This window comes from Anomalospiza imberbis, chromosome 7 (assembly GCF_031753505.1).
Source record: "Anomalospiza imberbis isolate Cuckoo-Finch-1a 21T00152 chromosome 7, ASM3175350v1, whole genome shotgun sequence".
In the NCBI taxonomy this organism is placed as follows: Eukaryota; Metazoa; Chordata; class Aves; order Passeriformes; family Viduidae; genus Anomalospiza; species Anomalospiza imberbis.
This window is the reverse complement of record NC_089687.1, coordinates 36443877-36469183: the sequence shown is the minus strand read 5'-3', so window position 1 is coordinate 36469183 and position 25307 is coordinate 36443877. Positions and strand designations below refer to the sequence as shown.

The following is a 25307-nucleotide window of genomic DNA, read 5'->3' as shown; positions in this document are numbered from 1 at the left end:
GGATCTCCCAGGCTTTATTGCCGAAGGGAACCGCAGAGCAGACGCCTTGGCAGCCCCAGTACAGCTGGGAGGCCGGCCAAACATAGTCGAGCAGGCCAGGCTCAGCCATCAGCAGTTCCATCAAAATGCCCCAGGTCTGGTACGCCAGTTCCATCTGCGGCGTGACCAAGCCAGGGAAATTGTGGCCTCATGCCCCAACTGTCAGGAGGCAGCTCTACCAACACTGGGAGCAGGTGTGAATCCCAGAGGTCTCCGCAGTTGTGAGGTATGGCAGATGGACGTCACCAAAGTCCCCGAATTTGGGAAACTCAAGAATGTCCATGTAACCGTGGACACCTTCTCGGGAGCAGTTTTTGCCTCAGCCCACATAGGAGAAAGAGCCACAGACGTAAAAAACCACCTCATACACGCCTTTGCTACTTTAGGGGTCCCAGCCACAATAAAAACTGATAATGGTCCAGCATACACTTCCAGGGTGCTCAGTAACTTCCTGCAGGAATGGGGGGTCCAGCATAATACTGGGATTCCTCACTCCCCCACCGGCCAGGCCATAATAGAGAGGACTCACCAGACACTGAAACAAGTCCTCCGGAAACAGCGGGGAGATGTGCGAGTGCTGTCACCGCACGAGAGACTCTGCAAGGCCTTGTTTACTATCAATTTCCTAAAATGCTCTTTTGACAGGCAAGAACCGCCAGCCCTGAGACATTTCAAACAACATCAGGAGCTCCAGCCAGAGGAGAGGCCTCCAGTATTAGTGAGGGATCCAGACTCTAAAGAAATCCAGGGTCCATTCCCACTCTTGACTTGGGGACGGGGATATGCCTGCGTATCCACGCCCTCAGGAGTCAAGTGGATCCCCAGGAGGCATGTCAAACCGTACACACCAGGACAGTCAGTGAGTCGGAGTGATACAGTGCCAGTAGATGCAACCAATGATCCCACCAACCAAGGGGTTGCATCCAATCGCAGGCGCCGCAGAAAAGGGAGAGACTCAACATCTCCCTAAAAAGCACTTTTCCCACATCTACCTCAGACCGTGTATGTCTCCAGGTCGTGTTTATAATAAAGTTGTTGTCCCAGTTCCCCTATCCCCAAACACCCAGGGAAAAAGCAGCTCCAGTACCATCCCCCCGCCCTTTCCATCTATAAAGCACTCACAGCAGCAGAAGAAGCTAAGAGAAGAGGCCACTGCGAAAGAATCCCAACAGAAACAACTGTCTTTTTTATATTATTTAAAGCGGGGAATTGTTGCATCCCAGGTTTAGGTTCACATGGGTTTTTCCTTTGTTAGTTTTCCAGTTCTCTGTACCCTCGTGCATCCCCCGGGTTTTTCCCTACTCCTGTGGTTTCCGTGCCCGTCTCCCCGTTCTCGCGGTCCCACTCACCCCAAAGTCTCGTGTCCGCCCCTGCCGTGTTCCCATTGGTCGCTGTAGTACACGTCATCACCGCGATGTCTGTACCCATTGGGCGGGAGGGCTCCCCGTCCGCCCTGTCCCTTCCCTATTTGATCCCACTCCTCGGCATGCTCGAGGCCATTTGCATCCGTGCGAAGCTGGGAGCGGCTGTAGCCTTTCCATCGCAGATCTCGCAGCCAATAAAGCATCCAGCCGCCACGCGGACGGATTTGGACGAATTCCCTGCCTCTTTGTTTCTTCCCTCGCGCCGACGGCAAAGCGCAGCCATCAGCCCACGCCGGAGCGCGACAGCAAAAGCGCCCGGAAACGGCGGCGAGCCCCGGCCCCGACGAAAAGCTGAGAAGCCCAAGCCGGGCATTCGGGAGCTGATTGGGGCAGACAAAGTAAAGAGCAGCCGTGGAGGCCAGAAGGAATATCTGTGACTTTATCTCTTTGTGGCCCTGATTCTCCTGCAGGGAACAAGATGGGAGAGCTGTACTTTCTTGGCCACTTAGATATCTCTACTGGGGGAGGATGAGCCCTTTTTCCATCTACTCATTTGTTTGGACTACTTTTGTAAGACTGAGTGGACTTTCATTCCTTGAGAGCTTTTATTCCTTAAGAGAATTACGCTGTTATCACCCCTTCATTGAAAACCATTTGCACACCAAAGAATGGCCTTTTTGCCTCGGTATAGTGCTATGTTTCAAAAGTGACGTTCAGTGGAGTACGTTATTGCAAATGAGTAGCTGCTTTTAGATGGAAGCAAGCATCCAAACCATTCACCTTCTCAGGCCATCCCAATTAATTTGGGAAGTTTGCAAATTTTGGAACTTTATGAGTTCAGCAATAGGAAGTGAAGCTTCCCTGAAGTCAGGATTCCTTAGTGCCAGATTCTTCTGTGTTTTCACTGCAACCATGTTTTTGTGCTGCAGGAAATGACTTCAATGAGAAAATAATTCCAGCACGGAGTAAGAGCTTCTGACAGAGACCAAGTGTTGCCACCAGTTGCTCCAGGTGCTCCTGCCAACAGCCCCTGCAGGGAGGAGCACAGCCCCCAAAGCACGTGGGCTTTGGCTCCCTCTGGCACAGAAGCCCCCCGGGGGCACAGGTCTCTGGGGCAGGAGACGGGCACCAGAGCTGCCAGGGCTCGGGGGGTGGCAGGTCTGCTTGGGCGGGGACTCTGCCACACCTGCTGGTGTCAGCGCTCCCCAGGCCCCAGGGCTCAGAGCAGCGTTCGTGCCCTGGCCCACACGTTCCTTGTCCCTGTCACACCCACGGGTTTAGGATGGCCACCAGCCGGGACGTGTCCCAAGGAGGCCGGGGCAGCTTCCGTGGAAGGCCCCGTGCCCTTCCCAGCGCGGCTGCGTCGGCAGCCCTGGGGGCTCCTTCTGCTGCCCTGAGCTTGCAGAGCAGGGCAGGGTTTGCTGATGGTCTGAGCCATTCCTAAAGATCCTGTTGGGCTGTCTGAGACGTGGGGGCCAGGGATTCCTTCCAACCTGGGCCACTTTGGGTGGGCTGGGGGTGGCCCCAGGGCAGGTGACAGTGTGTGCAAGGGCCCTTTGCGACGCGCTGCAGCATGGTCACCGTGGAATTGGAAGGGAACTGGCTGTCCAAGGGTCCTTTGTGACACGTGGTGACATAGGAGCTGGCAGTGACAAGAGCACGCCACAGTGCTCAGAGCAGGCGACGGGACAGGACGGGACAGAGCGGTGCCGTGAGGAGCCCCCGCACAGCGCGCTCGTTCGTGTCCGACCCGGAGCTTTTCCGAGGCGTTATTCCTACAGGTGACCTCGTGGCAGGACTACGGGACTTGGCAGCCCGTGGCCTTCCCGAGGCTTTTCTTTTGCAGGTGCTCGCGAGGCCAGACTGAGGAAATTGGTGACCACAATCCTTACGAGGAGTCTCCTGTCATTGTGGCAGGAGCCCTCAAGACCGGAGTGCAGGACTTGCTGTCCTGCAGCCTTCCTGAGGTTTCTCTGTCTCAGGTGCCTTCAAGGCACAACTACACGACTTGTGGACTCAGAACTTCACCTTGCCATCTACCTCCAAGGTGCCCTCAAGGTCAGACTCGGGCATGGCAGACAGATTTCTCAATGTGTTCAAAGTGTTCAGAGGGAAAAAAAAGGAAGTCTCTGGAGCTGCCCCAGCACAACAGCATGAAGAACTGGAGCAGTTCCAGCCACTGCAGGATGGTGAGTGGCAGAGCTGGGCCACAGGGCTGATGCCTGTGGCCGGCTTGACCCCATCCCATCCCATCCCATCCCATCCCATCCCATCCCATCCCATCCCATCCCATCCCATCCCATCCTATCCCATCCCCTGGGGACATGCCCATGGACAGGATGGAAGAGGGGCTGGGCAGACACCCCGCAGTGGCCGTGCTCCATCCCTCGGGGCATCCTGGGGCTGTCCCTGCCTGGGGAGCGCAGGGCTGGGCTGTGCTCTCCAGCCTCTCCCGCAGCCTCTCAGCTCTGGCTGTGCTCGCTCTTTGCCAGGTGCAGCCCTGGACCAGACACAAGAGCAGGAACCCACCCGTGGCCGCTTCCGCAAAGCCCTGAAGGTACCAGCAGCCATCCCCAGCTGGGCTGGGCCTGCTGTCCCCGCTCAGCCGAGCACCACGCTTGGAGCACTCCATGGAACATCCCTGGCTTCCCTGTCCTTTGTTCTCCTGCAGATGTTCCGCAAGTCCCTGCGCATTCGACGTAGAAGGACTGGCAGCACAGCAGCTGAGGGCCTGGCCGAGCCCGACTCGGGGCTGACCGAGCTCCAGGCAGAGCCTGATGTCAGCCCAGGTTCGGCTGAGCGCTCAGAAGACTCTGACGCCTCAGCGACTGAAACCTGGGCAAAGGCTCTTCACTCATCAAAGACTGAGGATGTGGCCATCACCAACAGGGACAATGAAGAGACTCAGGGCATCACAAATACTGACACCAGCCCAGACTCTGAGGCAGCAATGAACGAGGACAAGGCAAAGGCTGCCATGGCAGTGACTGAGGACGTGGCCACCACAAATGCCAGCACTGCAGAGACTCAGGGCCTTGCAAATACTGGCACCACGCCCACTCTGAGTCAGGAACTCATCTTCGACTATTTCAAGGAACCTTGTGTTTCTTCTCACAAGCAGCTGGTAAGCAGCCTGGCTCCACACCTGGAGGCCAGCCAGGATCGTGTGTCCCCTCAAGCCATGGTCTCTGAGGCCCCTCAGCCTTTGAGGCTAGCACAGTGTGGTGGGAAGGGAAGCTGTTCTTGGGGAAAGCTGGGAAAGTTGCTCCCTTGCACAGTGCTCCAAGTCTCCCCCATGCCTCCTGCAGGTACCAGCCAAGGTGAAGAACATCCACCAGAGGCTGGTGTCCCACGTCTCTGTGGATGCCAGGCTGCAAATTGACCTTGTGAGGCTGGCTGAAGAACACCCTGCTGACATGGTGCTGACCCTCCTGCGCTGTGCCCCAACGTGTGACAGGTACAGGGCCCACGAGCCTGGAGAGCTCAGGGCTCAGCAGCCTTTAGGGCCCGTGGCCCTGCACAGCCTGTCCCGTGGGGTCTGCCAGACAGGCAGAGAGGCCCAGGACCCTCGGGCCCCTCTGTTTCCTGAGCCTGCTGCCAGTGCTCCTTCCCTGCCCTTCAGGGCTCCAGGGCTCTGTCACCTGGGCCCCCACAGCTGCACAGGGCATGGTGCTGTGACCGACATGCCCCTGACACAGAGCTCTGATCCCACAGAGCTGCTGCAATGATGTGGAGAACCATAGGATCATCGGGACCAGCAGTGGAGAAAGTGCTGCCAACACTGCTCTGTGTGATGGAGGACTGGCCTCTGACCAGAATGTGCACCTCTGACGGGGACAACGAGGATGTTTTTGCCCTGGCTGTGAGTTTCTGGGCCTTTGCTCACCCCCAGGTCGCCTCTCCAGCAGCTCTCCATCCTCTCCACGCCTCAGGCGCTGGGCTGAAACCTGGGCTAGGGGCAGGCTCAGGGGGCACCAGGCCCGCTGCTCCCCTGCTTCTGCCCTTGGGCCCTGCCCCATGGACACCTCGGCACTGAGCCCTGCCTGGGGCTGCTTCTCTTGCAGGCAACTCTGGTGATCTGGGTGATTGTCCAGGTGCCTGAGTGCCACAAGGCGATGATCCTTTATTCCTCCCGCCTGTTTGTGGCACTGCTCTTCCATGTTGTCACCACCACACAGCTGATGCCACCAGAGGAAGTTGATGACTTCTGGAGAGCATGCCAGGAGGAACACGGCCTTCCCAGCAAGCCCAACAGGTCCCAGTCCTCCTGTCCTTCCCGTGCCCTTGTGGCCAGCACCAGTGCTCCCAGTGTGACCTGGGCTTTGTTCTGCACACAGGTTTGCAGTGCAGGCCATGAAGGCTCTCCTCAGCCGACTGCGGTGTGACCATGTGGTGATGGCTATGGAGTGCAAGCGTGGCTGGGACATGATGCTGTGTGCTGACACCCAGCACTACGCTGTGGGTCTGCTGGCCAGGTGAGACCCCCTTCTCCCCACTGCCCCCGGCATTTGTGCCCTGTGCCCGGGTGCCCCTCACAGTCCCTGTGGTCATGGGCCAGAGGGCTTTGTCACGAAGGGACGGCCAAGAAGAATGGAAAAGGCTGGGAGAGGGGGGTGCCCAGAAGTAGCTGCCTTTAAAAGCACCTCCACCCCCTCCAGGGATGCTGGGGAAGGGCTGGACCTCTGTGAGTCAGTCCTGGGAGATGTTTGGCCCCCCCATCTCAGGGCCTTGGTGCCTTTTTTCCCCCCTGCCAGGGAGATGTGCAATGTCTTGGTCCCCTTCTGTTGCCACATTGCATTCCGCCTGCTCCAGCCACTGAGCAGGGAGGAGCCACGCTGGGATCTGCCCTTCCTGGCATTCCTTGTGGAGGTGAGCTTGAAGGCCAGCGCTGCCTCGCTGAGCTGCCTCCCAGCTCTCTGCCCTCTCATAGCCACAGCGGCCAGGACGGTTACCACGCCCTGTGCTGCTGCCTGGGCCCAGCCCTGTGCGGTTCTGGGCTCCTGCCGGCCGGGTCCCCTGTCACTGCCCCGTGCCTTTCAGGTCCTGCATTGCCTGGACATGTCTAAATGTGGTGACAGCGTACTGGAGATCATGTCAAGGCACCTGCAGAACGAGTGCAGGCAGCGGCGTCGCCTGGTGCTCAGAGGCCTCGTGGTGCTCAGCAAGGATCCCTCGATGGTGAGAAGGGGGCAGCGGCTGAAGCTGCGCTGGGCAAAGCAGCCCCTTGGGCTGGCAGGACTTCAGGGGCTGAGGCAGCTGCTGCCAGCTCTCCTGCCTCACCTGCCCCAGTGCTTTGGGACAGGCCTTTGGCCCGTGGGCCCTGCAGCAGCAGGGTGGGGTGGCAGTGCCAGGGCGGTGTTGGCCGTGCAGCCGTCCACGGCTTCCCAGCCCAGCCTTGTGTTCCACACAGGCCAGAAGGATGTGCGGTCTGTCTCAGCGCCTTCTGGAGCTGCTGGGTGATGCAGATGGAGAGGTGGTCAGCACAAGCCTCTGTGTGTTCACGAACGTGCTCCAGCACAAAGACATCCTGGTATCCAGCACCACTGCCCCAAAGCTGGCTGAGGCGCTCCTGCTGCTCTTTGACTGTGTAAGGCTCTGTGTCCCCAGCTGCAGGCACTGGCTGCTGCCCAGAAACCTTGTACCCAGGTGAGCCTGGAGAAAGTGGTCTTAAGGCTTCGCCCTCTTCCTTTCCTCCAGGACAACAGCTATGTGCAGGTGCTCTCCCTTGAGCTCTTCTTCAGGGTGATGGACCTGGTAGTGGATGAGGGGAAAAAGGCCCTTGAGGAGATTCTGAGCCAAAGCCTGCTCCCACTCTTTTTCTACTGCCACGATGAGAACCAGCGCATTGCAAAGGTGAGGCTTGGTGCCATGCTGGTGGATCCCTGGGAGGGAGCTCGGCTGCCTCCTGCCCTGGCGCCTGGCGGGCTGCAGCCTCCTCCAGGTCTTGGCACAGGAACACGGGTCCTGTGCCCTGGGCTGTGGGGCCATCTCTGGCTCTCTGCTGCTCTCCAGGCTTCTCGGGAAACGCTGCTTCGTGTGGCCGAGTTCCTGAGGAGGAGGAAGCTCAAGCAGCTGGTGAAGAAGGAGCAGCTGTCAAAGTTTGCCGAGTGCCTGGTAAGGATGGCCTGGAAGCCCCAGGCTCAGCCGGGAGAAGCCCCCTGAGCGCGGTGCTCGGTGTGTGGGCTCTTCTCCAGGCTCCCGTGGGCCCAGCCCGGTGCCGATGGAGCGGCCCCGCGGCTCCCCGGGCAGCAGCCGGCCCTCTGCCCCCTCCAGAGCCCGGTGCCAGCGGCTGCTGGCCGGGCCTCGGGGCTGTGCGGGCAGGGGAGGCCGGGGCAGGGCGCAGGGAGCGCCCGGCCCAGGGGCCGAGCCCGCGCCAACCCTTCCCTCCTGCCGCTCTCTGCAGCTGGAAGAGGACAGGAGCCGAGTGGCCGAGATCCTGCGCCGGGCCCTGCCCTACCTGCAGAGCCCACAGGAGCCCCTGCGAGAGGCGGCCGTCAGGTTCATGGGTGAGCCACGAGCCCGGGCTCCCTCCCCGCCCCGCCGCAGCTCGGCCCCAGCCCCGGCTGCTGCCCCGGCAGCGCCATCCGGGCCCGGCGCCGTGGAGCCCCGCCTGGCCTCGGCGCTGCTGCCGCCCTCCGGCAGCCGTGCCCTGGGGCGGCAGCGTGCGGCAAGGGCCCGGGCTGAGCCCTGCCGGGCCACCAGGGCGTGTGGCCACAGGGCTGGCAGCGCCGCTGGCAGGGAGCTGTGCCGCTGGGGCCAAGATGAACTCTTTGTTCTCAGAGATGGCCGCCGTTCGCATGATGAGGGGGCAGCAGGCAGAGCTCCACGCCCTCAGTCAGGGTGAGTGAGGGCAGCGGGCTCTCAGCGGGGGCTGGCGGGGGGAGAGCTGCATTGCTTGGGCAGGGAGTGGGAATTTCTGCCCCAGCTCTGGCGGCTTTCACTCCCTGTGTGGAGGAGAGGTGGCGTGGGCAGAGCACACAGGGATTTCAGGGACATGGGTGGAATTTGTGGCCAGCAGCTTGCTGCTGATCCTGTTGCCAACACCTCTCTCTTGGCCTTGGCAATTGTTGGGGGAGGTGGCCGTGGCAGAACGGTCTCCTCAGGTCACTGCAGATCCAGGCTCTGACCATGGCTCTCTTGCTCTCTGTTCCAGGCCTTCCATCCCCAAAGAAAGTTACCACCCCATCCTGCTCTGACATTGACATTCAAGCCCAAATAGGCCTAGAAGCTGAAGAGATAGGCTTGTTTTCTGGATCCGGTGAAGCAGTGTCCCAAGAGCAGCACCAGGAGACACTGAAGAGGACACCACCTCCCACTGCCACTGGGGCTCCAGGCACAGCTGATGATTGATACAGCTGAGCCTGTGGGAAGCTCGCATGGCTTCAGCCCTCTCCCTGCCTGTAGATAGCTCCCTCCCTCCAGCCCTCACACACTGTCCATCCACTTTCCCCCCTCCGTTCTCCCTCCATTTTGACAGCTCCATCTCACCAGCCCTCAGATCATGCCCATTCCTGTCTTTTCCTTCCACTCTTCCTTTGGACAGCTCCATAAGCCAAGCCCTCAGACCCTGCCCATTCCCTGTTTTTCCCTCCCAGCTCATCCCTTTGTTTCATTTTCCCTTAATAAACAGTTTGGCTTCTTCACTTTGCCTCCATCTATGTGGAGCTGAAGCGACGCAAATCCCGAGCCCCGGGACACACAGGCCCCTGCTGCCGTTCTCTTCCACGCCGTGTTTTGTGCACACACGCAGAGGAACGAGGGCGGATCAGGCTGGAAAGGTGCCTGTGCTGAAGGTGCAGTTCCACAACACTGTGCAGCTGCAGATCTTGCTGAGCACACTGAGGGCCAGCAGTGGGACAAGGAGCCTGTGTGTCAGGGACCGAAGTCGGGTCTAAGGCCCTGCCATAGTTGGTCTGCTGTTGTGCACATCAAAAAGATAACGAAGGACAGACAGTGAAGGAAACCTTACTGTGTAATTGATGGGAATTTGATCCTTAAAAGAAACGATGGATTGGTCAGTGGATGGGGAAGTTAACCTGTGAAAGAGGAAAAATACACAATGGAGCTGTGCTTGGCATGGAGGCGGTATCACAAGCCCTTGCAGCTCATCTCACGCACTGGCCAAGTGTGAGATGACGACACAACTGGGAAATCTCCACTCCAGAGGAGGAGATATCAGGCCTGGTTCTGGGGTGGAGGGAAGAAAAGGCCAAAATGCGCGTCCGTTTGATGCAGGGCATGCCCTGAATGTGGGTGGCCTGCCTGCCCCTCCCACTGAAGCCCCATGCTGAGACACCCTGAGAGGAGCCCAGTGCTCCTTGCTCCTCTCCGCTGACACGGGAGCGTCTGTCTGCTTTCGGGACGGCCCTGGCTGCGTGAGGGGTGCTACGTGGACACGAGACAGCCGGTCCTGTCCCGCTGGGTCCCGGCAGTGCCTCGCAGCAGTCCTGCATCCACGTCAGGATGCTGGCCAAGAGAGGCCCTGGCAGCTGAGGCAGCTGATTTTAAGCTTTTGCAGATACACACAGGGGATGGCCAACAGTGTTCCCTCAGGGTACAGCAGTCCTGAGGGGCCTCCCCAGAGCTGCCTGATGCTGCCCACTCCTTGTGGCACCAGATGCTTTCCTGTGGAGTGTTCCACCTCCGCCAAGAGTACAGAAGGAGCTGGAGAAAGAGCTTGCCAGGCTGCTCTCGATCCTTTACCAGCAGCCCTGGCTGAGTGGAGAAGTCCGAGCTGAGCGCAGATGTGCCAGTGGAACAGCCGTGCACAGGAAGGCTCGGTGGGAAGGAGGAGCCAGGATCCATAGGCCTGGCAGCCTGAGCTTGCTGCCAGGGAAGGCCTTGGAGCAGATCCTCCCGAGTGCCATCCCACGGCACGTGCAGGGAACCAGGGGGTCTGCTGGAGGGTGGGAACGCTCTGCGGAGGGACGGGGACAGCTGGGGGTCCTGGCGGGCTGTTGAGGGCTTCTCTGCGGGTGTTTGCGGGGGGTTGGTTTTGGGGGACGTGTTGGGGAAGGAGCTGTCTGGAAGGTGAGAGGTCTAGGCTGGAATTGGAGTCCGTTTGAAGGCAGCGTCTGTGGTTTGGCACAGCTTTGCTTGTGGAGGCCGGAAGGAATATCTGTGACTTTATCTCTTTGTGGCCCTGATTCTCCTGCAGGGAACAAGATGGGAGAGCTGTACTTTCTTGGCCACTTAGATATCTCTGCTGGGGGAGGATGAGCCCTTTTTCCATCTACTCATTTGTTTGGACTACTTTTGTAAGACTGAGTGGACTTTCATTCCTTGAGAGCTTTTATTCCTTAAGAGAATTACGCTGTTATCATCCCTTCATTGAAAACCATTTGCACACCAAAGTACGGCCTTCTTTTTGCCTCGGTATAGTGCTATGTTTCAAAAGTGACGTTGAGTGGAGTACGTTATTGCAAATGAGTAGCTGCTTTTAGATGGAAGCAAGCATCCAAACCATTCACCTTCTCAGGCCATCCCAATTAATTTGGGAAGTTTGCAAATTTTGGAACTTTATGAGTTCAGCAATAGGAAGTGAAGCTTCCCTGAAGTGAGGATTCCTTAGTGCCAGATTCTTCTGTGTCTTCACTGCAACCATGTTTTTGTGCTGCAGGAAATGACTTCAATGAGAAAATAATTCCAGCACGGAGTAAGAGCTTCTGACAGAGACCAAGTGTTGCCACCAGTTGCTCCAGGTGCTCCTGCCAACAGCCCCTGCAGGGAGGAGCACAGCCCCCAAAGCACGTGGGCTTTGGCTCCCTCTGGCACAGAAGCCCCCCCCGGGCACAGGTCTCTGGGGCAGGAGACGGGCACCAGAGCTGCCAGGGCTCGGGGGGTGGCAGGTCTGCTTGGGCGGGGACTCTGCCACACCTGCTGGTGTCAGCGCTCCCCAGGCCCCAGGGCTCAGAGCAGCCCAGTTCGTGCCCTGGCCCACACGTTCCTTGTCCCTGTCACACCCACGGGTTTAGGATGGCCACCAGCCGGGACGTGTCCCAAGGAGGCCGGGGCAGCTTCCGTGGAAGGCCCCGTGCCCTTCCCAGCGCGGCTGCGTCGGCAGCCCTGGGGGCTCCTTCTGCTGCCCTGAGCCTGCAGAGCAGGGCAGGGTTTGCTGATGGTCTGAGCCGTTCCTAAAGATCCTGTTGGGCTGTCTGAGACGTTGGGGCCAGGGATTCCTTCCAACCTGGGCCACTTTGGGTGGGCTGGGGGCAGCCCCAGGGCAGGTGACGGTGTTTCCAAGGGCCCTTTGTGACACGCTGCAGCATGGTCACCGTGGAATTGGAAGGGAACTGGCTGTCCAAGGGTCCTTTGTGACACGTGGTGACACAGGAGCTGGCAGTGACAAGAGCACGCCACAGTGCTCAGAGCAGGCGACGGGACAGGACGGGACAGAGCGGTGCCGTGAGGAGCCCCCGCACAGCGCGCTCGTTCGTGTCCGACCCGGAGCTTTTCCGAGGCGTTATTCCTACAGGTGACCTCGTGGCAGGACTACGGGACTTGGCAGCCCGTGGCCTTCCCGAGGCTTTTCTTTTGCAGGTGCTCGCGAGGCCAGACTGAGGAAATTGGTGACCACAATCCTTACGAGGAGTCTCCTGTCATTGTGGCAGGAGCCCTCAAGACCGGAGTGCAGGACTTGCTGTCCTGCAGCCTTCCTGAGGTTTCTCTGTCTCAGGTGCCTTCAAGGCACAACTACACGACTTGTGGACTCAGAACTTCACCTTGCCATCTACCTCCAAGGTGCCCTCAAGGCCAGACTCTGGCATGGCAGACAGATTTCTCAATGTGTTCAAAGTGTTCAGAGGGAAAAAAAAGGAAGTCTCTGGAGCTGCCCCAGCACAACAGCATGAAGAACTGGAGCAGTTCCAGCCACTGCAGGATGGTGAGTGGCAAGAGCTGACCCCGTCCCATCCCATCCCATCCCATCCCATCCCATCCCATCCCATCCCATCCCATCCCCTGGGGACATGCCCATGGACAGGATGGAAGAGGGGCCAGGCAGACACCCCGCAGTGGCCGTGCTCCATCCCCTGGGGCATCCCGGGGCTGTCCCTGCCTGGGGAGCGCAGGGCTGGGCTGTGCTCTCCAGCCTCTCCCGCAGCCTCTCAGCTCTGGCTGTGCTCGCTCTTTGCCAGGTGCAGCCCTGGACCAGACACAAGAGCAGGAACCCACCCATGGCCGCTTCCGCAAAGCCCTGAAGGTACCAGCAGCCATCCCCACCTGGGCTGGGCCTGCTGTCCCCGCTCAGCCGAGCACCACGCTTGGAGCACTCCATGGAACATCCCTGGCTTCCCTGTCCTTTGTTCTCCTGCAGATGTTCCGCAAGTCCCTGCGCATTCGACGTAGAAGGACTGGCAGCACAGCAGCTGAGGGCCCGGCCGAGCCCGACTCGGGGCTGACCGAGCTCCAGGCAGAGCCTGATGTCAGCCCAGGTTCGGCTGAGCGCTCAGAAGACTCTGACGCCTCAGCGACTGAAACCTGGGCAAAGGCTCTTCACTCATCAAAGACTGAGGATGTGGCCATCACCAACAGGGACAATGAAGAGACTCAGGGCATCACAAATACTGACACCACGCCTGCTCCCACTATGATTCATGCTCCCATTATGGATTTTCTTGAGGAGAGTGCTGTTCCTTTTCAGCAGCAGGTAAGCAGCCTTGGGCCTGGCCTGAAGGCCTCCCAGGACTCTGTGCTCCCTCAAGCCTTGGCCACTTGGCCCCCTCAGCCGTTGAGGCCAACGCAGCGTGGTGGGAAGGGAAGCACTTCCTGGGGGAAGCTGGGGAAATTTGCTTGCTTGGACAGCGCTCCAAGTCTCTCCCATGCCTCCTCCAGGTGACAGGCATTATAAGGAACATTCACCAGAGGCTGGTGTCCCATGTCTCTGTGGATGTCAGGATGCAAATTAACATTCTGAGGCTGGCTGAAGAACACCCTGCTGACGTGGTGCTGACCCTCCTGCGCTGTGCCCCAACGTGTGACAGGTACAGGGCCCACGAGCCTGGAGAGCTCAGGGCTCAGCAGCCTTTAGGGCCCGTGGCCCTGCACAGCCTGTCCCGTGGGGTCTGCCAGACAGGCAGAGAGGCCCAGGACCCTCGGGCCCCTCTGTTTCCTGAGCCTGCTGCCAGTGCTCCTTCCCTGCCCTTCAGGGCTCCAGGGCTCTGTCACCTGGGCCCCCACAGCTGCACAGGGCATGGTGCTGTGACCGACATGCCCCTGACACAGAGCTCTGATCCCACAGAGCTGCTGCAATGATGTGGAGAACCATAGGATCATCGGGACCAGCAGTGGAGAAAGTGCTGCCAACACTGCTCTGTGTGATGGAGGACTGGCCTCTGACCAGAATGTGCACCTCTGACGGGGACAACGAGGATGTTTTTGCCCTGGCTGTGAGTTTCTGGGCCTTTGCTCACCCCCAGGTCGCCTCTCCAGCAGCTCTCCATCCTCTCCACGCCTCAGGCGCTGGGCTGAAACCTGGGCTAGGGGCAGGCTCAGGGGGCACCAGGCCCGCTGCTCCCCTGCGTCTGCCCTTGGGCCCTGCCCCATGGACACCTCGGCACTGAGCCCTGCCTGGGGCTGCTTCTCTTGCAGGCAACTCTGGTGATCCGGGTGATTGTCCAGGTGCCTGCGTGCCACAAGGCGATGATCCTTTATTCCTCCCGCCTGTTTGTGGCTCTGCTCTTCCATGTTGTCACCACCACACAGCTGATGCCACCAGAGGAAGTTGATAACTTCTGGAGAGCATGCCAAGAGGAACACCGCCTTCCCAGCAAGCCCAACAGGTCCCAGTCCTCCTGTCCTTCCCGTGCCCTTGTGGCCAGCACCAGTGCTCCCAGTGTGACCTGGGCTTTGTTCTGCACACAGGTTTGCAGTGCAGGCCATGAAGGCTCTCCTCTGCCGACTGCGGTGTGACCGTGTGGTGATGGCTATGGAGTGCAAGCGTGGCTGGGACACGATGCTGTGTGCTGACACCCAGCACTACGCCGTGGGTCTGCTGGCCAGGTGAGACCCCCTTCTCCCCACTGCCCCCGGCATTTGTGCCCTGTGCCCGGGTGCCCCTCACAGTCCCTGTGGTCATGGGCCAGAGGGCTTTGTCACGAAGGGACGGCCAAGAAGAATGGAAAAGGCTGGGAGAGGGGGGTGCCCAGAAGTAGCTGCCTTTAAAAGCACCTCTACCCCCTCCAGGGATGCTGGGGAAGGGCTGGACCTCTGTGAGTCAGTCCTGGGAGATGTTTGGCCCCCCCACCTCAGGGCCTTGGTGCCTTTTTTCCCCCCTGCCAGGGAGATGCGCAATGTCTTGGTCCCCTTCTGTTGCCACATTGCATTCCGCCTGCTCCAGCCACTGAGCAGGGAGGAGCCACGCTGGGATCTGCCCTTCCTGGCATTCCTTGTGGAGGTGAGCCTGTTGGCCAGCGCTGCCTCGCTGAGCTGCCTCCCAGCTCTCTGCCCTCTCGCAGCCACAGCTGCCAGGACGGTGCCCACGCCCTGTGCTGCTGCCTGGGCCCAGCCCTGTGCGGTTCTGGGCTCCTGCCGGCCGGGTCCCCTGTCACTGCCCCGTGCCTTTCAGGTCCTGCATTGCCTGGACATGTCTAAATGTGGTGACAGCGTACTGGAGATCATGTCAAGGCACCTGCAGAACGAGTGCAGGCAGCGGCGTCGCCTGGTGCTCAGAGGCCTCGTGGTGCTCAGCAAGGATCCCTCGATGGTGAGAAGGGGGCAGCGGCTGAAGCTGCGCTGGGCAAAGCAGCCCCTTGGGCTGGCAGGGCTTCAGGAGCTGAGGCAGCTGCTGCCAGCTCTCCTGCCTCACCTGCCCCAGTGCTTTGGGACAGGCCTTTGGCCCGAGGGCCCTGCAGCAGCAGGGTGGGGTGGCAGTGCCAGGGCGGTGTTGGCCGTGCAGCCGTCCACGGCTTCCCAGCCCAGCCTTGTGTTCCACACAGGCCAGAAGGATGTGCGGTCTGTCTCAGCGCCTTCTGGAGCTGCTGGGTGATGCAGATGGAGAGGTGGTCAGCACAAGCCTCTGTGTGTTCACGAACGTGCTCCAGCACAAAGACATCCTGGTATCCAGCACCACTGCCCCAAAGCTGGCTGAGGCGCTCCTGCTGCTCTTTGACTGTGTAAGGCTCTGTGTCCCCAGCTGCAGGCACTGGCTGCTGCCCAGAAACCTTGTACCCAGGTGAGCCTGGAGAAAGTGGTCTTAAGGCTTCGCCCTCTTCCTTTCCTCCAGGACAACAGCTATGTGCAGGTGCTCTCCCTTGAGCTCTTCTTCAGGGTGATGGACCTGGTAGTGGATGAGGGGAAAAAGGCCCTTGAGGAGATTCTGAGCCAAAGCCTGCTCCCACTCTTTTTCTACTGCCACGATGAGAACCAGCGCATTGCAAAGGTGAGGCTTGGTGCCATGCTGGTGGATCCCTGGGAGGGAGCTCGGCTGCCTCCTGCCCTGGCGCCTGGCGGGCTGCAGCCTCCTCCAGGTCTTGGCACAGGAACACGGGTCCTGTGCCCCGGGCTGTGGGGCCATCTCTGGCTCTCTGCTGCTCTCCAGGCTTCTCGGGAAACGCTGCTTCGTGTGGCCGAGTTCCTGAGGAGGAGGAAGCTCAAGCAGCTGGTGAAGAAGGAGCAGCTGTCAAAGTTTGCCGAGTGCCTGGTAAGGATGGCCGGGAAGCCCCAGGCTCAGCCGGGAGAAGCCCCCTGAGCGCGGTGCTCGGTGTGTGGGCTCTTCTCCAGGCTCCCGTGGGCCCAGCCCGGTGCCGATGGAGCGGCCCCGCGGCTCCCCGGGCAGCAGCCGGCCCTCTGCCCCCTCCAGAGCCCGGCGCCAGCGGCTGCTGGCCGGGCCTCGGGGCTGTGCGGGCAGGGGAGGCCGGGGCAGGGCGCAGGGAGCGCCCGGCCCAGGGGCCGAGCCCGCGCCAACCCTTCCCTCCTGCCGCTCTCTGCAGCTGGAAGAGGACAGGAGCCGAGCGGCCGAGATCCTGCGCCGGGCCCTGCCCTACCTGCAGAGCCCACAGGAGCCCCTGCGAGAGGCGGCCGTCAGGTTCATGGGTGAGCCACGAGCCCGGGCTCCCTCCCCGCCCCGCCGCAGCTCGGCCCCAGCCCCGGCTGCTGCCCCGGCAGCGCCATCCGGGCCCGGCGCCGTGGAGCCCCGCCTGGCCTCGGCGCTGCTGCCGCCCTCCGGCAGCCGTGCCCTGGGGCGGCAGCGTGCGGCAAGGGCCCGGGCTGAGCCCTGCCGGGCCACCAGGGCGTGTGGCCACAGGGCTGGCAGCGCCGCTGGCAGGGAGCTGTGCCGCTGGGGCCAAGATGAACTCTTTGTTCTCAGAGATGGCCGCCGTTCGCATGATGAGGGGGCCGCAGGCAGAGCTGCACGCCCTCAGTCAGGGTGAGTGAGGGCAGCGGGCTCTCAGCGGGGGCTGGCGGGGGGAGAGCTGCATTGCTTGGGCAGGGAGTGGGAATTTCTGCCCCAGCTCTGGCGGCTTTCACTCCCTGTGTGGAGGAGAGGTGGCGTGGGCAGAGCACACAGGGATTTCAGGGACATGGGTGGAATTTGTGGCCAGCAGCTTGCTGCTGATCCTGTTGCCAACACCTCTCTCTTGGCCTTGGCAATTGTTGGGGGAGGTGGCCGTGGCAGAACGGTCTCCTCAGGTCACTGCAGATCCAGGCTCTGACCATGGCTCTCTTGCTCTCTGTTCCAGGCCTTCCATCCCCAAAGAAAGTTACCACCCCATCCTGCTCTGACATTGAAATTCAAGCCCAAATAGGCCTAGAAGCTGAAGAGATAGGCTTGTTTTCTGGATCCGGTGAAGCAGTGTCCCAAGAGCAGCACCAGGAGACACTGAAGAGGACACCACCTCCCACTGCCACTGGGGCTCCAGGCACAGCTGATGATTGATACAGCTGAGCCTGTGGGAAGCTCGCATGGCTTCAGCCCTCTCCCTGCCTGTAGATAGCTCCCTCCCTCCAGCCCTCACACACTGTCCATCCACTTTCCCCCCTCCGTTCTCCCTCCATTTTGACAGCTCCATCTCACCAGCCCTCAGATCATGCCCATTCCTGTCTTTTCCTTCCACTCTTCCTTTGGACAGCTCCATAAGCCAAGCCCTCAGACCCTGCCCATTCCCTGTTTTTCCCTCCCAGCTCATCCCTTTGTTTCATTTTCCCTTAATAAACAGTTTGGCTTCTTCACTTTGCCTCCATCTCTGTGGAGCTGAAGCGACGCAAATCCCGAGCCCCGGGACACACAGGCCCCTGCTGCCGTTTTCTTCCACGCCGTGTTTTGTGCCCACACGCAGAGGAACGAGGGCGGATCAGGCTGGAAAGGTGCCTGTGCTGAAGGTGCAGTTCCACAACACTGTGCAGCTGCAGATCTTGCTGAGCACACGGAGGGCCAGCAGTGGGACAAGGAGCCTGTGTGTCAGGGACCGAAGTCGGGTCTAAGGCCCTGCCATAGTTGGTCTGCTGTTGTGCACATCAAAAAGATAACGAAGGACAGACAGTGAAGGAAACCTTACTGTGTAATTGATGGGAATTTGATCCTTAAAAGAAACGATGGATTGGTCAGTGGATGGGGAAGTTAACCTGTGAAAGAGGAAAAATACACAATGGAGCTGTGCTTGGCATGGAGGCGGTATCACAAGCCCTTGCAGCTCATCTCACGCACTGGCCAAGTGTGAGATGACGACACAACTGGGAAATCTCCACTCCAGAGGAGGAGATATCAGGCCTGGTTCTGGGGTGGAGGGAAGAAAAGGCCAAAATGCGCGTCCGTTTGATGCAGGGCATGCCCTGAATGTGGGTGGCCTGCCTGCCCCTCCCACTGAAGCCCCATGCTGAGACACCCTGAGAGGAGCCCAGTGCTCCTTGCTCCTCTCCGCTGACACGGGAGCGTCTGTCTGCTTTCGGGACGGCCCTGGCTGCGTGAGGGGTGCTACGTGGACACGAGACAGCCGGTCCTGTCCCGCTGGGTCCCAGCAGTGCCTCGCAGCAGTCCTGCATCCACGTCAGGATGCTGGCCAAGAGAGGCCCTGGCAGCTGAGGCAGCTGATTTTAAGCTTTTGCAGATACACACAGGGGATGGCCAACAGTGTTCCCTCAGGGTACAGCAGTCCTGAGGGGCCTCCCCAGAGCTGCCTGATGCTGCCCACTCCTTGTGGCACCAGTTGCTTTCCTGTGGAATGTTCCACCTGCCCCAAGAGTACAGAAGGAGCTGGAGAAAGAGCTTGCCAGGCTGCTCTCGATCCTTTACCAGCAGCCCTGGCTGAGTGGAGAAGTCTGAGCTGAGCGCAGATGTGCCAGTGGAACAGCCGTGCACAGGAAGGCTCGGTGGGAAGGATGAGCCAGGATCCATAGGCCTGGCAGCCTGAGCTTGCTGCCAGGGAAGGCCTTGGAGCAGATCCTCCCGAGTGCCATCCCACGGCACGTGCAGGGAACCAGGGGGTCTGCTGGAGGGTGGGAACGCTCTGCGGAGGGACGGGGACAGCTGGGGGTTCTGGCGGGCTGTTGAGGGCTTCTCTGCGGGTGTTTGCGGGGGGTTGGTTTTGGGGGACGTGTTGGGGAAGGAGCTGTCTGGAAGGTGAGAGGTCTAGGCTGGAATTGGAGTCCGTTTGAAGGCAGCGTCTGTGGTTTGGCACAGCTTTGCTTGTGGAGGCCAGAAGGAATATCTGTGACTTTATCTCTTTGTGGCCCTGATTCTCCTGCAGGGAACAAGATGGGAGAGCTGTACTTTCTTGGCCACTTAGATATCTCTACTGGGGGAGGATGAGCCCTTTTTCCATCTACTCATTTGTTTGGACTACTTTTGTAAGACTGAGTGGACTTTCATTCCTTGAGAGCTTTTATTCCTTAAGAGAATTACGCTGTTATCACCCCTTCATTGAAAACCATTTGCACACCAAAGAATGGCCTTTTTGCCTCGGTATAGTGCTATGTTTCAAAAGTGACGTTCAGTGGAGTACGTTATTGCAAATGAGTAGCTGCTTTTAGATGGAAGCAAGCATCCAAACCATTCACCTTCTCAGGCCATCCCAATTAATTTGGGAAGTTTGCAAATTTTGGAACTTTATGAGTTCAGCAATAGGAAGTGAAGCTTCCCTGAAGTGAGGATTCCTTAGTGCCAGATTTTTCTGTGTCTTCACTGCAACCACGTTTTTGTGCTGCAGGAAATGACTTCAATGAGAAAATAATTCCAGCACGGAGTAAGAGCTTCTGACAGAGACCAAGTGTTGCCACCAGTTGCTCCAGGTGCTCCTGCCAACAGCCCCTGTAGGGAGGAGCACAGCCCCCAGTGCACGTGGGCTTTGGCTCCCTCTGGCACAGAAGCCCCCCGGGGGCACAGGTCTCTGGGGCAGGAGACGGGCACCAGAGCTGCCAGGGCTCGGGGGGTGGCAGGTCTGCTTGGGCGGGGACTCTGCCACACCTGCTGGTGTCAGCGCTCCCCAGGCCCCAGGGCTCAGAGCAGCCCAGTTCGTGCCCTGGCCCACACGTTCCTTGTCCCTGTCACACCCACGGGTTTAGGATGGCCACCAGCCGGGACGTGTCCCAAGGAGGCCGGGGCAGCTTCCGTGGAAGGCCCCGTGCCCTTCCCAGCGCGGCTGCGTCGGCAGCCCTGGGGGCTCCTTCTGCTGCCCTGAGCCTGCCGAGCAGGGCAGGGTTTGCTGATGGTCTGAGCCATTCCTAAAGATCCTGTTGGGCTGTCTGAGACGTGGGGGCCAGGGATTCCTTCCAACCTGGGCCACTTTGGGTGGGCTGGGGGCAGCCCCAGGGCAGGTGACAGTGTTTCCAAGGGCCCATTGTGACACGCTGCAGCATGGTCACCGTGGAATTGGAAGGGAACTGGCTGTCCAAGGGTCCTTTGTGACACGTGGTGACATAGGAGCTGGCAGTGACAAGAGCACGCCACAGTGCTCAGAGCAGGCGACGGGACAGGACGGGACAGAGCGGTGCCGTGAGGAGCCCCCGCACAGCGCGCTCGTTCGTGTCCGACCCGGAGCTTTTCCGAGGCGTTATTCCTACAGGTGACCTCGTGGCAGGACTACGGGACTTGGCAGCCCGTGGCCTTCCCGAGGCTTTTCTTTTGCAGGTGCTCGCGAGGCCAGACTGAGGAAATTGGTGACCACAATCCTTACGAGGAGTCTCCTGTCATTGTGGCAGGAGCCCTCAAGACCGGAGTGCAGGACTTGCTGTCCTGCAGCCTTCCTGAGGTTTCTCTGTCTCAGGTGCCTTCAAGGCACAACTACACGACTTGTGGACTCAGAACTTCACCTTGCCATCTACCTCCAAGGTGCCCTCAAGGTCAGACTCGGGCATGGCAGACAGATTTCTCAATGTGTTCAAAGTGTTCAGAGGGAAAAAAAAGGAAGTCTCTGGAGCTGCCCCAGCACAACAGCATGAAGAACTGGAGCAGTTCCAGCCACTGCAGGATGGTGAGTGGCAGAGCTGACCCCGTCCCATCCCATCCCATCCCATCCCATCCCATCCCATCCCCTGGGGACATGCCCATGGACAGGATGGAAGAGGGGCCGGGCAGACACCCCGCAGTGGCCGTGCTCCATCCCCTGGGGCATCCCGGGGCTGTCCCTGCCTGGGGAGCGCAGGGCTGGGCTGTGCTCTCCAGCCTCTCCCGCAGCCTCTCAGCTCTGGCTGTGCTCGCTCTTTGCCAGGTGCAGCCCTGGACCAGACACAAGAGCAGGAACCCACCCGTGGCCGCTTCCGCAAAGCCCTGAAGGTACCAGCAGCCATCCCCAGCTGGGCTGGGCCTGCTGTCCCCGCTCAGCCGAGCACCACGCTTGGAGCACTCCATGGAACATCCCTGGCTTCCCTGTCCTTTGTTCTCCTGCAGATGTTCCGCAAGTCCCTGCGCATTCGACGTAGAAGGACTGGCAGCACAGCAGCTGAGGGCCCGGCCGAGCCCGACTCGGGGCTGACCGAGCTCCAGGCAGAGCCTGATGTCAGCCCAGGTTCGGCTGAGCGCTCAGAAGACTCTGACGTCTCAGCGACTGAAACCTGGGCAAAGGCTCTTCACTCATCAAAGACTGAGGATGTAGCCATCACCAACAGGGACAATGAAGAGACTCAGGGCATCACAAATACTGACACCAGCCCAGACTCTGAGGCAGCAATGAACGAGGACAAGGCAAAGGCTGCCATGGCAGTGACTGAGGACGTGGCCACCACAAATGCCAGCACTGCAGAGACTCAGGGCCTTGCAAATACTGGCACCACGCCCACTCTGAGTCAGGAACTCATCTTCGACTATTTCAAGGAACCTTGTGTTTCTTCTCACAAGCAGCTGGTAAGCAGCCTGGCTCCACACCTGGAGGCCAGCCAGGATCGTGTGTCCCCTCAAGCCATGGTCTCTGAGGCCCCTCAGCCTTTGAGGCTAGCACAGTGTGGTGGGAAGGGAAGCTGTTCTTGGGGGAAGCTGGGAAAGTTGCTCCCTTGCACAGTGCTCCGTCTCCCCCATGCCTCCTGCAGGTACCAGCCAAGGTGAAGAACATCCACCAGAGGCTGGTGTCCCACGTCTCTGTGGATGCCAGGCTGCAAATTAACATTCTGAGGCTGGCTGAAGAACACCCTGCTGACGTGGTGCTGACCCTCCTGCGCTGTGCCCCAACGTGTGACAGGTACGGGGCCCACGAGCCTGGAGAGCTCAGGGCTCAGCAGCCTTTAGGGCCCGTGGCCCTGCACAGTCTGTCCCGTGGGGTCTGCCAGACAGGCAGAGAGGCCCAGGACCCTCGGGCCCCTCTGTTTCCTGAGCCTGCTGCCAGTGCTCCTTCCCTGCCCTTCAGGGCTCCAGGGCTCTGTCACCTGGGCCCCCACAGCTGCACAGGGCATGGTGCTGTGACCGACATGCCCCTGACACAGAGCTCTGATCCCACAGAGCTGCTGCAATGATGTGGAGAACCATAGGATCATCGGGACCAGCAGTGGAGAAAGTGCTGCCAACACTGCTCTGTGTGATGGAGGACTGGCCTCTGACCAGAATGTGCACCTCTGACGGGGACAACGAGGATGTTTTTGCCCTGGCTGTGAGTTTCTGGGCCTTTGCTCACCCCCAGGTCACCTCTCCAGCAGCTCTCCATCCTCTCCACGCCTCAGGCGCTGGGCTGAAACCTGGGCTAGGGGCAGGCTCAGGGGGCACCAGGCCCGCTGCTCCCCTGCGTCTGCCCTTGGGCCCTGCCCCATGGACACCTCGGCACTGAGCCCTGCCTGGGGCTGCTTCTCTTGCAGGCAACTCTGGTGATCTGGGTGATTGTCCAGGTGCCTGAGTGCCACAAGGCGATGATCCTTTATTCCTCCCGCCTGTTTGTGGCTCTGCTCTTCCATGTTGTCGCCACCACACAGCTGATGCCACCAGAGGAAGTTGATAACTTCTGGAGAGCATGCCAGGAGGAACACCGCCTTCCCAGCAAGCCCAACAGGTCCCAGTCCTCCTGTCCTTCCCGTGCCCTTGTGGCCAGCACCAGTGCTCCCAGTGTGACCTGGGCTTTGTTCTGCACACAGGTTTGCAGTGCAGGCCATGAAGGCTCTCCTCAGCCGACTGCGGTGTGACCATGTGGTGATGGCTATGGAGTGCAAGCGTGGCTGGGACATGATGCTGTGTGCTGACACCCAGCACTATGCCGTGGGTCTGCTGGCCAGGTGAGACCCCCTTCTCCCCACTGCCCCCGGCATTTGTGCCCTGTGCCCGGGTGCCCCTCACAGTCCCTGTGGTCATGGGCCAGAGGGCTTTGTCACGAAGGGACGGCCAAGAAGAATGGAAAAGGCTGGGAGAGGGGGGTGCCCAGAAGTAGCTGCCTTTAAAAGCACCTCCACCCCCTCCAGGGATGCTGGGGAAGGGCTGGACCTCTGTGAGTCAGTCCTGGGAGATGTTTGGCCCCCCCACCTCAGGGCCTTGGTGCCTTTTTTCCCCCCTGCCAGGGAGATGTGCAATGTCTTGGTCCCCTTCTGTTGCCACATTGCATTCCGCCTGCTCCAGCCACTGAGCAGGGAGGAGCCACGCTGGGATCTGCCCTTCCTGGCATTCCTTGTGGAGGTGAGCTTGAAGGCCAGCGCTGCCTCGCTGAGCTGCCTCCCAGCTCTCTGCCCTCTCGTAGCCACAGCGGCCAGGACGGTGCCCACGCCCTGTGCTGCTGCCTGGGCCCAGCCCTGTGCGGTTCTGGGCTCCTGCCGGCCGGGTCCCCTGTCACTGCCCCGTGCCTTTCAGGTCCTGCATTGCCTGGACATGTCTAAATGTGGTGATAGCGTACTGGAGATCATGTCAAGGCACCTGCAGAACGAGTGCAGGCAGCGGCGTCGCCTGGTGCTCAGAGGCCTCGTGGTGCTCAGCAAGGATCCCTCGATGGTGAGAAGGGGGCAGCGGCTGAAGTTGCGCTGGGCAAAGCAGCCCCTTGGGCTGGCAGGGCTTCAGGAGCTGAGGCAGCTGCTGCCAGCTCTCCTGCCTCACCTGCCCCAGTGCTTTGGGACAGGCCTTTGGCCCGTGGGCCCTGCAGCAGCAGGGTGGGGTGGCAGTGCCAGGGCGGTGTTGGCCGTGCAGCCGTCCACGGCTTCCCAGCCCAGCCTTGTGTTCCACACAGGCCAGAAGGATGTGCGGTCTGTCTCAGCGCCTTCTGGAGCTGCTGGGTGATGCAGATGGAGAGGTGGTCAGCACAAGCCTCTGTGTGTTCACGAACGTGCTCCAGCACAAAGACATCCTGGTATCCAGCACCACTGCCCCAAAGCTGGCTGAGGCGCTCCTGCTGCTCTTTGACCGTGTAAGGCTCTGTGTCCCCAGCTGCAGGCACTGGCTGCTGCCCAGAAACCTTGTACCCAGGTGAGCCTGGAGAAAGTGGTCTTAAGGCTTCGCCCTCTTCCTTTCCTCCAGGACAACAGCTATGTGCAGGTGCTCTCCCTTGAGCTCTTCTTCAGGGTGATGGACCTGGTAGTGGATGAGGGGAAAAAGGCCCTTGAGGAGATTCTGAGCCAAAGCCTGCTCCCACTCTTTTTCTACTGCCACGATGAGAACCAGCGCATTGCAAAGGTGAGGCTTGGTGCCATGCTGGTGGATCCCTGGGAGGGAGCTCGGCTGCCTCCTGCCCTGGCGCCTGGCGGGCTGCAGCCTCCTCCAGGTCTTGGCACAGGAACACGGGTCCTGTGCCCTGGGCTGTGGGGCCATCTCTGGCTCTCTGCTGCTCTCCAGGCTTCTCGGGAAACGCTGCTTCGTGTGGCCGAGTTCCTGAGGAGGAGGAAGCTCAAGCAGCTGGTGAAGAAGGAGCAGCTGTCAAAGTTTGCCGAGTGCCTGGTAAGGATGGCCTGGAAGCCCCAGGCTCAGCCGGGAGAAGCCCCCTGAGCGCGGTGCTCGGTGTGTGGGCTCTTCTCCAGGCTCCCGTGGGCCCAGCCCGGTGCCGATGGAGCGGCCCCGCGGCTCCCCGGGCAGCCGCCGGCCCTCTGCCCCCTCCAGAGCCCGGTGCCAGCGGCTGCTGGCCGGGCCTCGGGGCTGTGCGGGCAGGGGAGGCCGGGGCAGGGCGCAGGGAGCGCCCGGCCCAGGGGCCGAGCCCGCGCCAACCCTTCCCTCCTGCCGCTCTCTGCAGCTGGAAGAGGACAGGAGCCGAGCGGCCGAGCACCTGCGCCGGGCCCTGCCCTACCTGCAGAGCCCACAGGAGCCCCTGCGAGAGGCGGCCGTCAGGTTCATGGGTGAGCCACGAGCCCGGGCTCCCTCCCCGCCCCGCCGCAGCTCGGCCCCAGCCCCGGCTGCTGCCCCGGCAGCGCCATCCGGGCCCGGCGCCGTGGAGCCCCGCCTGGCCTCGGCGCTGCTGCCGCCCTCCGGCAGCCGTGCCCTGGGGCGGCAGCGTGCGGCAAGGGCCCGGGCTGAGCCCTGCCGGGCCACCAGGGCGTGTGGCCACAGGGCTGGCAGCGCCGCTGGCAGGGAGCTGTGCCGCTGGGGCC

The 25307-nt window shown here is 60.6% G+C and overlaps 3 protein-coding genes and 2 long non-coding RNA genes across 5 annotated transcripts; all 5 read left to right on the top strand.

The window, feature by feature from the left end:
* Positions 1-4656: 4656 nt before the first annotated feature.
* LOC137477642 (uncharacterized) lies at positions 4657-5545 on the top strand. The gene is made up of 3 exons (XR_011001118.1): positions 4657-4860; positions 5118-5265; positions 5468-5545. It is a non-coding gene; the product is annotated as an uncharacterized lncRNA (long non-coding RNA).
* A 617-nt stretch (positions 5546-6162) lies between these two features.
* LOC137477641 (uncharacterized) lies at positions 6163-6981 on the top strand. The gene is made up of 3 exons (XR_011001117.1): positions 6163-6272; positions 6444-6581; positions 6814-6981. It is a non-coding gene; the product is annotated as an uncharacterized lncRNA (long non-coding RNA).
* Positions 6982-12998: 6017 nt separating this feature from the next.
* On the top strand, positions 12999-23176 carry LOC137477640 (maestro heat-like repeat-containing protein family member 7). Its single transcript, XM_068196811.1, has 5 exons — positions 12999-13050; positions 21858-22006; positions 22264-22411; positions 22614-22804; positions 22887-23176. The coding sequence occupies exons 1-5, from the start codon at positions 13009-13011 to the stop codon at positions 23026-23028; spliced, it is 672 nt and encodes a 223-aa protein (XP_068052912.1). The 5' UTR covers positions 12999-13008; the 3' UTR covers positions 23029-23176.
* LOC137477543 (maestro heat-like repeat-containing protein family member 7) lies at positions 13203-16089 on the top strand. Its single transcript, XM_068196767.1, has 9 exons — positions 13203-13384; positions 13642-13789; positions 13992-14182; positions 14265-14402; positions 14682-14796; positions 14968-15105; positions 15338-15514; positions 15625-15780; positions 15940-16089. The coding sequence occupies exons 1-9, from the start codon at positions 13299-13301 to the stop codon at positions 16087-16089; spliced, it is 1299 nt and encodes a 432-aa protein (XP_068052868.1). The 5' UTR covers positions 13203-13298.
* Positions 23177-23607: 431 nt separating the features above from the next.
* Positions 23608-24711, top strand: LOC137477542 (engulfment and cell motility protein 3-like). Its single transcript, XM_068196766.1, has 4 exons — positions 23608-23727; positions 23960-24136; positions 24247-24402; positions 24562-24711. The coding sequence occupies exons 1-4, from the start codon at positions 23608-23610 to the stop codon at positions 24709-24711; spliced, it is 603 nt and encodes a 200-aa protein (XP_068052867.1).
* Positions 24712-25307: the final 596 nt, after the last annotated feature.

Coding starts and splice junctions, on each gene's coding strand:
- LOC137477542 (XM_068196766.1), top strand. CDS start 23,608: ATGTCTAAATGTGGTGATAGCGTACTGGAGATCATGTCAAGGCACCTG. Junction 23,728..23,959: donor TCAGCAAGGATCCCTCGATG/GTGAGAAGGGGG, acceptor TGTTCCACACAG/GCCAGAAGGATGTGCGGTCT. Junction 24,403..24,561: donor AGAACCAGCGCATTGCAAAG/GTGAGGCTTGGT, acceptor GCTGCTCTCCAG/GCTTCTCGGGAAACGCTGCT.
- LOC137477640 (XM_068196811.1), top strand. CDS start 13,009: ATGGATTTTCTTGAGGAGAGTGCTGTTCCTTTTCAGCAGCAG. Junction 22,007..22,263: donor TGTGCCCCAACGTGTGACAG/GTACGGGGCCCA, acceptor CTGATCCCACAG/AGCTGCTGCAATGATGTGGA. Junction 22,412..22,613: donor AGGATGTTTTTGCCCTGGCT/GTGAGTTTCTGG, acceptor CTTCTCTTGCAG/GCAACTCTGGTGATCTGGGT.
- LOC137477543 (XM_068196767.1), top strand. CDS start 13,299: ATGCAAATTAACATTCTGAGGCTGGCTGAAGAACACCCTGCTGACGTG. Junction 14,403..14,681: donor GCCGTGGGTCTGCTGGCCAG/GTGAGACCCCCT, acceptor CCCCCCTGCCAG/GGAGATGCGCAATGTCTTGG. Junction 14,797..14,967: donor TCCTGGCATTCCTTGTGGAG/GTGAGCCTGTTG, acceptor CGTGCCTTTCAG/GTCCTGCATTGCCTGGACAT.